General features: G+C 39.8%; 1 protein-coding gene across 1 annotated transcript in view; it reads left to right on the top strand.

Moving 5' to 3' along the window:
* Positions 1–13,153, top strand: part of KLHL14 (kelch like family member 14) — a 117,804-nt gene that overhangs the window by 14,830 nt on the left and 89,821 nt on the right. Inside the window, exon 3 of the mRNA XM_073679217.1 lies at positions 10,637–10,758. Within this exon, the coding sequence (XP_073535318.1) occupies positions 10,637–10,758 (122 nt within the window). The remainder of the gene's footprint in view (positions 1–10,636; positions 10,759–13,153) is intronic.

The raw sequence follows: 13,153 nt of genomic DNA, 5'->3' as shown, positions 1-13,153 counted from the left end.
AGTATGCACTAGTCTCCTCCGTATTTCAGATGAGACTCGCCTATTCGAGTCTGTGGGTGTGCAGAAAAATTGGATCCCATATGGATCATCCATATAGCATCTGATTTTTACAGATACTGTACTTAGCTATTCTTAACATACAATAATAAACTGTATTTGGTCTTGTAAATTTTATTCACTGCTGTTGATTAAAAACGGATGCCATATGGGATATAAAAACAGACATATGGATGGCATACAGATGACAATATGAATACCGAATTGTAGACCATTCACATATGAAATAACATTGTTATATTCATTACATATAATAATAAAAGTTTCCCGGAAGACAGTGGTGGTAAAATAGTGAGAAGACTTTGAATTATTCGCAATATACTGCCTTGGATATGAGCGATAGTCTGTTTTAATATTCCGTATTTATATCCTTTATTACAATAAGTTTAGTTAATTGGATGCAACAATTGGTAGCACAGACTTACCTAAAACTACAAAGATATTGCCATTTCTATGGATTTGTATTCTCACTATGCCAGTGTTTTACTTGAGACTTTGTCCAAATATGTCCTTATCAGATAAATCAAATCTAGATATTAGAGATGAGCGGATTGATCCGCAGAGGATCGAGTTTGAGTCAAATTTCTTTAAATTCATAGTTCCACAAGAATTTGAATACTTTGTGATGAACAGACGCCATTTTAGTAAAAAAACATATAGGCCCCGAAAAAAAAACCCAAAAAACCCCACCTTTCACCTCTCCGCCCGCACCGTTGCTTGCTGCTTGCCGTTCAGTCATCTTCTTTCTGCCTTCATGCGCCGTATTTCTGGCTTCTCTATAGGTGTCACGGGTATGACAGATGTGAAAGACAGTCGCCCTGCAGTTGATTGCAGGAGATCTCTTCGTTTGGCATTACAGACACCTTCTTAGGTCTGTCTCACTCTAGGACCCAGCGGCTACCTTCCTCTTGCTAATTAACACCCTGGCCTGGGTATATAAATACCTTCACTTTACAATAGGGAGGCGCCGGTGATATTCACATGACCCCTTGTGAAGGCTTGGAGCAAGTGCAGTTCTTAGTGCTTACTGGTGCTAAGAGGACGTGTATGCAATCTCTCTGAGGTCAAATGAAGCTAAGCTACTTCCCCCATGTCTGTCTCCCCTTGCAGTCTTTAGTGTTAGTGGGGACTGACTAGCGCTCATCTCCCCCCGTTCCCTAGCCAGACCCTAGCTCTAGGGAGAGACAAGGTTTTAGGTTCCTGCTCGGTGATTGGTGAGCAACCAATATAGGGGCGGTAGGGAAGGACAGGGTGATATCAGATCAGCTTAGGAGGTCTCCACCCCCTCTGTCCTTAGTGTCTGGGCTCCCTTCCCCTCATCCCTTCGTGTTGCACTTTGTTGTTCCTACACTGTGCATGACAATAGGCTAGGACATTCACCCGCAATCAGGCTTTGGAGGTCACGGTGCATCTTAAAGTCGTGATGTGACAACATGCGCTGCAACCTTACAATGTGCAGTTACTGGACTAAAAGTCCTGGCCTATAGTGAAGAGCATTGGGATGTTGTGCTCAACGACAGGAAGAAGACTGAATGGCTGGCAGTGAGCAGTGGAGTGGATGGAGAGGTGAGCGATAACATGAGTATGAGTAATAACACCTTGATGATCTATTCATGGGATAGGTAATCAATGTAAGTTAATGGGGGACCAACAACTGACACCTCCACCAATCAGCTGTTAAGTGCTCTGGAGGTAGTCAGATGTAAACGCATGGAACCGAGCTATAAGGAGCAGCTCCATTCAAAAGAATAGGAGAATAGGAGCTGTTCTGCAGTACTAGGCAGCGGCCACTACACTCAGCTGCTGGCAGAGCAAATAGTTGATCGGTGGGGGAGCCGGGTGCCACCAACGATCCTATATTGATGACTAGTCAACGGATAGTCATCAGTATGTCAAGACTGAACAATCCCTCTAAGCTCGCTCATGATAGATAAATATGCAGCACTCATAGCGCCACTTTCTGGGTTAAAACTTAATATTATAAATGTGTTAAACAGTTGATGGCCATGCTCCTTCTAGTAAATCCTGCCCATCTTTCTCTGCACTATTTATTTATTTATTTTACTCACTTATATAGTGCCATTAATTCCACAGTGCTTTACAGACATTATCAGCACTGTCCCCATTGGTGCTCACAATCTACATTCCCTATCAGTATGTCTGGAGTGTGGGAGGAAACCAGAGAACCTGGAGGAAACCCCCATGCAAACACGGGGAGAACATACAAACTCTTTGCAGATGTTGTCCTTGGTGAGATTTGAACCCAGGACCCCAGTGCTGCAAGGCTGCAGTGCTAACCGCTGAGCCACTGTGATGCCCCATGCACTATGAAGAGGAGTATAAAGTTGCAAACATGGCATCCCCCATAATGTGCAGCCTTTTTAATGCCACAAACCTGGCGCAAATTTCCCTCATCTTCCTCCATGAATTTTAATTGTGATATCAAAACTCTTTTTCTACCAAAATCTGGAAATAGTTGCAGGAGTAAAAATGGAAAAAAATAAAAATAAAAGACATATGCTCAGTTATAAATATGTCACAACTAATAAGCAATATTTTCTACTCTGTTTTACTGACACTTTAGCCAATTTATTACTGTACTATTAAAAGTGGATGCTCCCTCCAGCAAGGAACAGCATAAATATCAGTATAAATCTGACACCTTACTAGCAGTGTAATAGAACACATGTTCCATGCCAGTGATTTTGAGGTTACCATAAAGCCATGAAGATTTTTTTTCTCACGCATGCCATCTTTAATGGCTAATTCAAATACAGCTTGGTAGAAAACAAGCACGGTATGCCATTAAAAAATAAATATTTTTGTAACTTTTGCTAGGATTGCTTATCGGGTGGTGATAGGGAATCAAGGATAGATAAAGGCCAGATTTATTCTGTCACCAAAATAGAATGTCAGTGGAATATAATGGCATGACGCACTATTATTCCCTATGAAATATTTTCTATTATGTAGGCTGGAATGCATGACCAATGCAATGATTTGCACTTGTGTTGTCTGATACAACTGTGACATCAATATCTGTACCTAACACAGGTGGCAACTTCACCTTTAAATACATGTGACTATATTATGCTGTGCAGAATTTATACACATTGTATTAATATATTATATTAATTATATAAAACATTCTTTACTGTCTGTGACATTTATCTGTTTCTTAATGAGTAAGCCTACTTCACACAGCACTGCACAGGGTTAAGATACAAAGTCATGTCAAAGCATAGAGATCATGCACATAGCGGTGTCACAATAATGATGTTGTAGAGTTAATATGCAGGTTAATAGTATTACTAACCTGCCCGGCACCTGCACTTAGCCGAACACTGCAGAGAGAAAATTAACTTTATTTCCCCCGGCAGCGCTCGAGTTTCAGTCATGGGGGTGGTGCCGGCACTGGTTCAGTCACTGCTCTGAGTATACAGAACGGCGGCTGTAACCCCTGGCCCTGACTGACAGCTGGTCCCAATGCAGAGCCAGTGTCAGTTAGGGCCGGAGGCGTGTTTACAGCCGCTGATCTCCACACAGAGCGGTGACTGAACCCGCACCGACGCCACCCCTGTGACTGAAATGCCGGGAGGAATAAAGATCATTTTCTCCCAGCAGCATTCGGCTAAGTGCAGGCGCCGGGCAGGTTAGTAACGCCATTAACCTGCAGATTAGCCCCACATCTATAGGTCAATAGCGTTTTTTATGGTGACAGGTTCCCTTTTACATGACTTGTATTTTACTCATTGAAATTTCTTCTGCTTGTATTATTATTAGTCCAGTGGGCAGTCCTTCTCAGTGATTAACAGCTATCTCTGTATGCACAGTCATATAGGGAAAACAGCTCCTCCTACTCTGTAACATCTTGTCTGCAGAACAGATACTATTTTCACCATGACAGGTTCCCTTTAACAATAGGAATGACATAAGTTTAGATAGGTGTCTGGCTAATATCATCTTCATCCAATACTTACTTTTCTTACAGAAAGTATCGGAAACTAAAGTTATTAAAGAGGTTGTCCACAACTATTAACATTGCCCCCATGGATTTAAATTGTGGTAGCAAGTCTTTTTGTAAATACCTTGCATATTGTTTATTGCCTGGCCGCTCACCAGTGATATAGAAGGGTTAATGTTTTTCCTCTCTGCTCTATATTTCTCTACATTCTCTAGATTTCTGTCTGTTCTCTGTTTTATACTTTGTTTAGAATTATCCAGCCTCATAGTCTCCGCATTCAAGGATTTTATGCTTCTTATCTCATATGCAACATTCTGCTAATTTCTGTTAAAACCATGTTATGGGGTCAGGGTGAATAAAGTCATCATGACCTGGACAACAGGGGTGAATAAGCAGGCTGCATTGATTGTAAATGGTATAAGAGATAGTATTCTTTGTGTGAATAAACAGAAATTTATTTGCTCACGACATCTGAGCAGTCTGTTCTCTGAACGCTCTTTATATTGGAGGCCCTAATCTTTTTAGTCGGCCTCACTGGTGATCCGGCATATTTGACTTTGGGTCAGAATCAGAACAGCTAAAACACCAGGAGTCACGTGACCCCGGCTGCAGCCGACTCTGGAATCCGCTGATGTCATGTCAAGTTCCAACTGCAGCCGGGCATGAGCCAGTGACGCGCTCCCTCTGAATGATTGGCTGTGGGCGGGGTTTTCGCCTATGTGTCACAGCCCAGCATCCAGTCCGCGCTTTCCCAATGAAAGCAGAGGAGAGGGAAAGCGTTCGGATGATGTTGGGCTGTGATGGGCGGTGAAGCCTCACCCACAGCCCATCAATCAGGGGGAGCGCCTCACTGGGTCACCCCCGGCTGCTGCCAGAACTTGCCGTGACATCAGCGGATGTCGGAGCCGGCTGCAGCCGTGGTCACATGATGCCTGGTGAGCTCTCAGCAAGAGCGCCGCTCACAGGCAAGATGCAAAGCAGAAGGTATTTACAAAAAGACTTGTTGCCACAATTTAAATCCATGGGGGCATTGTTAATAGTAGTGAACAACCTCTTTAAAGAGGACCTCTTTACCAAATGTTTCATGTTGAAGTGGACACATGATGTAATATTAGCTGCAGAGCTGAATAAAATGTTTGTCTTTTTTCTTTTGCTTCGCCTCTCCATTGTGAAGATAATAACAATCAAAGTATGAGTTAAAAATTTTGGCATGTTAACAGATAGTTTTTACTGGGGGCGTGTACTTCTCCCCCCTCTATGATGCTGACAAATCATAACTTCATTAACTTTGACATAATCCCTTGTTTAACTCTCTCTATATAGATTTATTTATAGATCTTACATTTTAATTTAGTAATAAGATTGAGTTCATATTATGTATTTTATTTGTAATTCCATTGTAATATTGCAAGTCGTACTTAAAGGGGTTTTCCATGAACAAAAGTTCATTTTAAAAAATTGGCTGTGTCTGACCATGCAGGAACGTGGTCTGATCATACCACAGCTCCTGGGCAGGGGAGGAAGTCAAAGTATATACTGACATTACAGCAGGGGATCACAGAGGATTCATTTTGAGACGTAAAACATTTCACTGCCTGTTTTTAAACAATATTTTACCTCAGAAAATGAATCATCTGTGATCCCCTGCTGTAATGTCTGTATACTCTTTTGCTTCCTCCCCTGCCCAGGAGATGTGGTATGTTCCCTACACGGTCAGACACAGATAATTTTTTTAATTAAATTTAACTAGACAATTAGAACAACTACACAATATACGCTATGGTCACCAGGGGCCACTTTTCCCTCGAGACAGTTTTGATACATGAAGCCCATTGAGTTTAATGTGCTGATATACTGACATAACATAAGTTACTGGAGACTGAACACAGAGTTGACAATAGACCCTCTGCATTTGTTCAGCTGATCAGTGTAGTAGAAAGAGAAAAAAAAAGAGATTTACATGGGTTAACTTTCTCATTATTAGGATATTGTTAATGATTAGACAGTCCATATTTAGATTTACCCCAAAATTACATTTTAGAAACTGAAAAAAATAGAAACACAAACTTATTAGAATTCAAGGAGAATAAGGAAAAAAATAGAGAAATAGTGCAACACATCACATAGAAAAACTCACTCTACTCATGATACCACTAGGTGTTTGTGCTTTTTCTCTCACTTCTATTACACAAGTTGATATTTTAGGTTTTATAAATGTAATAAATAGTGACATGAATGGATTGTAATGCCAGATTAGGGTAACATACCAGATTATTACATGGTGCGCAAAGTCCTGGGAAATGTCTATAATCCCTGTTGAAACTGTTGGACTGGTCTAGCAGGGCACCGGACTTGTGAACATCACAAAGGGCTTAGTCAAAGCAAGGACAATGAGATCCAGCAGAAGACAATCCAATCTAATGTTGCTAATAGTTTTGATCATGTAATTTATTGAAGGGGTAGAATAAGGGTTAATTAACAGTGCGCAATGTAATGCTAGTCACTACTCACGGACAGGCCTTGGGGCAGAGAAGTTAGACTTTCCGGGGTCAGTACCAAGAGAGCACATAGAAAACCAAGGGAAAAGACAAAGGCGTAAGTCATGTCACGGTTTGGGGTCAAAATACCAGGAGATAGCGGATCAAAACAAAAGGACAAGACAAAGGGATAGTCAGAACACAGCCCAAAGGGTGAGGCAGCGGAAGATCAGAACTCAGAACAACAGAATCTGGCAAACACTCACCAGAAAGCACAAACTACGTCTGATCAGAGGCAAACATCTCAGTTAAATAGCTTGGGCAATCTCCAGAACTGAGAACACCTGGAGAAAGTCCTGCACCTTCCAGTCCCAGATTGGACAGCTGAGCTGTCAATCAAAACACTGACAACTCAGCATGACTCAGTTTCCATAGGACAGCAAAACAATCACTCACTGAGCAGAGGAATCGAGCCACGGGATATGTTAAACTGACCGACAACATGCTCGCCAGTTGGCTGTCGTTTAATAGCTTGTTTATACAGGCCAATGCACACAGAAAAGTCAGTGATAGATCTGTGCACATAGACTGCCATTGTTCAAGACAATGTGCTGCTGAGAACAATGATCTTTTATGCAGCACGCTCATACATCGGGTGATTGTCAGCCTGTTGAGACTGCATGATCATTGCTTCCTAGGAATGCTCATTCATTATAATTATGCAGTGTGTATTTTTTGGGCCATGATCTATTTGCCATCCTGTAATGGCAATTGTGACAGCATATTTTACAATGAGAAATAACCCCTTTTTGTATAGAGTACAGTCAGTGCCTCAATCATTTCCATCGGTGGGCTAAATTACCTCACAAATAGAATCAGCTGCAACCAAATTCTTTCCTGTCTGCATAGTCTCTTTTTTTCTTCCTCCCTTGCCCAGGAGCTGTGGTACGATCAGACCATGTTCCTGCACGGTCAGACACAGCCATTACACAGTACACAGCAGGGGCACATTTATAAGATTATCTCAGCACAGGAACATTTTATTTAAACACATCCAATTGTGGAAATTATTATTATTCCAAGATCTATTGATTAAAATGTACTTTGTTCATGGGAAAACCCCTTCAACGCCTTCACGACATATGACATATATTTACGTCATATGTCATGTCCCCGACTTTGATGCAGGCTCCGACGCTGAGTCGACTTCTTTCCCCGCACATGACAGCTGATTTAAACAGCTGTTATGTGCCTTTAACAGCAGCGGGTGGATCAGAGCGCCACCAGCGGCTATTAACCAATTAAATCCCGCTGTCAGTCTCTGACAGCGGGATTTAACATGTGCCTGCCAGAAGTCACATGTTTGGGGGGGACCGATGGTTGTCATGACAGCTGGGGCTGCAGAAGACCCCCATGCCTTGTCATTGTGAATCTTCTGTGAGAGCCGGCCTGTGATCGGCGTTCATAGGAGATCGTGATTTCTGCTATACATAGCAGGGCTAAAGCTATGCTAGGTATAGCAAAGGCGATCGGATGATCGCAGCTTCAGGTCTCCTAAGGGAACTATTGAGATAGTAAAAAAGTGGGAAAAAAAGTTTTTAAAAATATGAAAAACATAAAAAATACAAAAGTTCAAATCACCCCCCTTTTGCCCCATTGAAAATAAAACAATTAAAAAAATATACACATATTTGGTATCGCTGCATTCAGAATCACCCGATCTATCAAAATATAAAGTAAATGGAGTAACAAGAAAACAAATCGAAACTCCGGAATTAAATTTTTTTGCCCGCCACAACATTTCAACAAAGTTCAATAACAGGCGATCAAAACATTGTATCTAACCCAAAATCAATAAATAGTCAGCTCAGGGTGCATAAAATAGACCCTCACCCAGCCCCAGATCACAAAAAATTAGAACTCTACAGGTCTTGGAAAATAGCGACAAATGTGAACATTTTTTTTCATACAAAGTAAAAAAAAAAAAAGTCACCACTAAAATAAAAAATAAACTATACATGTTTGGTATCTGCGTACTCGTACTGACCTGGGGATTCATATTCTCAGGTCAGTTTTACCATATTGTGAACATGGTAAATAAAAAAAACAAAAAACAGTTGCACTTTTTTTTCCCCATTTTCCAGTACACTATATGGTAAAATCAATGGTGTCATTCAAAAGTACAACTCGTCCTTCAAAAAACAAGCCATCATGCGGCCATAATGATGGAAAAATAGAAACGTTATGGCTCTGGGAAGAAGGGGAGGAAAAAATGAAAACAAAAACTGATAGCAGTGCTCTTATTATTAGGCCACGTTCACACATTCAGTATTTTGTGTGTTTTTTACCTCAGTATTTGTAAGCCAAAACCAGGAGAGGAACAACCAGAGGAAAAGTATAATAGAAACACCTCACCACTTCTGTATTTATCACCCACTCCTGGTTTTAGCTTACAAATACTGATGTAAAAAACTCACCAAATACTGAACGTGTGAACGTGGCCTAATAGACAGATAGATAGACAGATTATAGATAGATAGATATGAGATAGATAGATGATAGATCAATAATAGATAGATGATAGATCAATAATAGATAGATAATAGATATGAGATAGATAGATGATTGATAATAGATAGATGATAGATCAATAATAGATGATAGATCAATAATAGATAGATAATAGATAGATTATAGATAAATAGATAATAAATAGATGGATAGATTAGATAGATAGACAGATAGATAGATTATAGATAGATAGATATGAGATAGATAGATAATAGATATGAGATAGATGATAGATAATAGATAGATGATAGATCAATAATAGATAGATAATAGATAGATTATAGATAAATAGATAATAGATAGATACAGTAGATGGATAGATAGATAGTTAGATAGATAGATAGATAGATAGATAAATACATTTTATACCTGTCCATCTGAGGAAAAAAAAACAGTGATCAGGGTGTATAAAATATAGTTTCTGAATTTTGACCAGAACATACATACCCGTTTAGTTTATGCATATCTTGATGAACTGAACATTTTTTTAACCATCATGAATTTTTTAGAATAATTTTTTTAAATAAATGGTTGTTTTTAATTAATTGAAATTTGCCCCGATTTTGTTTCTGGATATACTCTCTGGAATATATAACCTTTAAACTCTATCCTCAAATTTTGCATAATAAATAAATGACAAAAACTTGGGCCGAAGCAGTATGTAGACTCTCATTTACCAGGCAGACTTGAACCTTGGAGCTTTCGGGCATATTGGGAATCACAAGCTTGGTTGAAAAAAAAAAAGAGAATTTCCTGCACTCAGTGGGTGGGTAGTCACACTGTTATATAGTTGCCCCCAAGGGAAGATGGCAGAGCAAAATAGCAGAAGGATGGAATTAGAGTGGCTTTAGCACAGATGAGCAGGTTTCTGTCGCTGGATCAGTGGAGATCACTGGCAGGGCCCCACTCCAGGGAAGCTCGCAGCTATGTGACACATTCACCAGTCAATGTTTTAGCCACTAGTGCATGGGGGTGGGGGTAGCAAGAACGGAGATGATCAAGATCTATAATGTAAGAAGCCAATATGTGGCCTGTAATGTACATCATCCAGTGAGTGTCGTCTGCTCGCCCATCATTCTACCCCCACAGCTAATTACTCTGGAGGAACTTGTATAATCTAAGTGCTCGCTGAGCTTTGTCTCCTGTCTCCCAATATAACCTTTACCATTTTTCAAGGTTCTGTAGGTGTAAAACGACTTATAATAACGATCTAACTAATATGATTTTTGATGTGTAACTTTAATGCCTAACCTTATCACAACTGCAGGGCATTTCATGAGTGCTCAGCTGTAAAGAGCCATGATTTATAGGGATAACAGGAGAAAAAAAAGACGGAATTCTGGAAGGAACCTTAGACAAATGGCAGGAGAGGTGCTTTTTCTTTTTTCTTTTGACGAGTAAGGGATGTGCAGTTATTTTATGAGCCATCCTGCTCAGGCCTTACCTCCAACCTATTGTGACATGATTATGTGTAGATGCCAGAGCCATTAAAGTAGATTAGATGAGGACACAAGCATTCTTGAAATATGACACGGTTCATTCTTCTTCTCTTCTGTTTTGGGTGAAGAATTCGATCCACCAAGAAGATGTTGTTATTAGTCGGAGGACTGCCTCCTGGACCCGACCGACTGCCCAGCAACCTGGTCCAGTACTACGATGATGAGAAGAAGACATGGAAGATACTTACAAGTAAGTAGTTTAGCGTATGGTACATATACATATATTGAAAAACTGAATTTGTTGTACATTGTTATTGCATTATAATAACCGAGTTAAAGGGGTTAAGCTTCATGTGACTGCAGACTCGTGTATCATCACATAGCGGGCGGTCATGTACACTTGCAGTGAGCGAGGCTGTCCCTTCAACTCAGAATGTGACCTGGAGGATGCATAGCGCATACTTGTAGTCACATGACCGCTCGCTCCCAACATCGGAGAATCCTCACAACACCGGAGAATCCTCACAGCGCACAGTGCCGGTAATGTGAGGATTCACAAGTCTGCAGTCACATAGAGTGACTTCAGACTTGTAGCCTAAGGCCATGGCCCCACTATCAGTATTTGATCAGTATTCAGTCAGTATTTTTTCTCAGGAGTGGGAGACAAAACCAGGTGAGGAGCAATCAGAGAAAAGGTATAATGGAAACAAGTCACCAATTCAGCATTTATCACCCACTCCTGGTTTTGTCTCCCACTCCTGAGAAAAAATACTGACCGAATACTGATAGTGGGGCCGTAGCCAAAGACCGGGCGGACAACCTCTTTAAGAAAATGCTTTACCTGCCATGGCATACAAAACCTTATATATTTTTTCATATCATGACAGTGGACCAAAGTAAATTACTGCTCTTCAAAAATTCTTTGCATATATAGTCAAAATAGATGTCACTAGATTTTAAAATACAAATTGCAAACATTATTAAAGTGATCTCCTAGGCCTGATGAGGCTGATTAACACTTTCAAAATCTATGTTTGAATAGACTCATTAAGGTTTTTGAAAGTTTTCTCTCTTGATACTAAATGACCATATTATTGTATGCAGTTATGCTATTGTGAAATCTTGCAACATATCATTATTATGTAGTAAACTGTATGTTACCATGTTCAGAATTACATGTTAATCTGACTACTGTATTTGAATGGCCCCTACATATTTAGGGACACTGTAGAAGAAATGTATGATCACCTGCTATTTGCACCAATTGCCTCAACTTCCACCAATCAGATCATAAGGATCAACTGATAACTGGAGTGGTTTTGATTTTAAGGGTTTTTTCACAAGCAAAATACATTTTAATCAATAGATCTTGTAATAAAAATAAGTTCCACAATTGGATGTGTTAAAAAAATGTTCCTGTGTTGAGATAATCTTATAAATGTGTCCCTGCTGTGTACTGTGTAGTGGCTGGGTCTGACCGTACAGGAACATGGTCTGATCATACCACATCTCCTGGGCAGGGGAGGATGCAGAAGAGTATACAGACAGGACCGCACAGGATCGCAGCTGTTTCTTTCTGTGAGGTAAAACATCAGCTACAATCCCATGCTGTCATGTCTGTATACTCTTTTGCGTCCTCCCCTGCCCAGGAGCTGTGGTAAGATCAGACCATGTTCCTGTACGGTCAGACACAGCCATTACACAGTACACAGCAGGGACACATTTATAAGATTATCTCAGCACAAGAAGATTTTTTTAACACATCCAATAGTAGAACTTATTTTTATTACAAGATCTATTGATTAAAATGTACTTTGTGGGAAAACCCCTTTACAGAGGGTTTATCCAGGTGGAACAACCCATTAATCCGCTTGCATTAAATACCATTGTTTGTACCTTAGGCCTTATTCCGACATCATTGATTTTTCTCATAAAAAATAGGACCGATTGTTATGAGTGTTTTGGGTCCGAGTGACATCAGTGTTTGGTCAGTGTCAGTTTTTACCATCAGTGTTTCATGAATAATTTTCACATACGGATAAATAAATGAATTAAGCTTCTCCTATCCTTTGCAATGTTAATCACGGACAGCACACAAACTGTACACATCCATGGTGCTGATAAAAAATGGACATGTCTCTGATTTTTGCGCCGACACATGGACATGTGAACAGCTCCATAGGCTATAATAGATACTTGTTCTATGGGTGAATATCAAAGAACATGAATGTGAAACATGGAAGTCTGAATAAGGCCTTAATCAGATTTTGTCTCATTTCCACTTTGATTACATATTGTACATTGTAATATTCTCGGTTCAGATATTTGTAACAGATTCCATTCTGGATGAGCATACATGTTATTGAGAAAATCTGAGCTAATATTTCATATGATAAGGAATGTTTGATTTCATGTAGTCATTATAGTAGCAAATATTTATTAGAATAATTGTGTCAATTAAGAAAAGGGATGCAATGGTAATATATAGTAGACAAAGAATAGCCTGCAGCAATCAATTAGATTGCAACTTTTTATTGTGTCGTTTAAAAATTAGCAGTAAGCATGAGAGTGATTACTATAATTAGTTTTGTTCTCTGTTACAAGTTTCATGTGTGTTCCCAAATGTGCTTTACTCAATATAAATT

Source organism: Phyllobates terribilis, unplaced genomic scaffold (genome assembly GCF_046119375.1).
Source record: "Phyllobates terribilis strain yellow unplaced genomic scaffold, ASM4611937v1 Scaffold_4__5_contigs__length_816908805, whole genome shotgun sequence".
Lineage (NCBI taxonomy): Eukaryota > Metazoa > Chordata > Amphibia > Anura > Dendrobatidae > Phyllobates > Phyllobates terribilis.
This window is presented reverse-complemented; position numbering and strand designations above follow the sequence as displayed.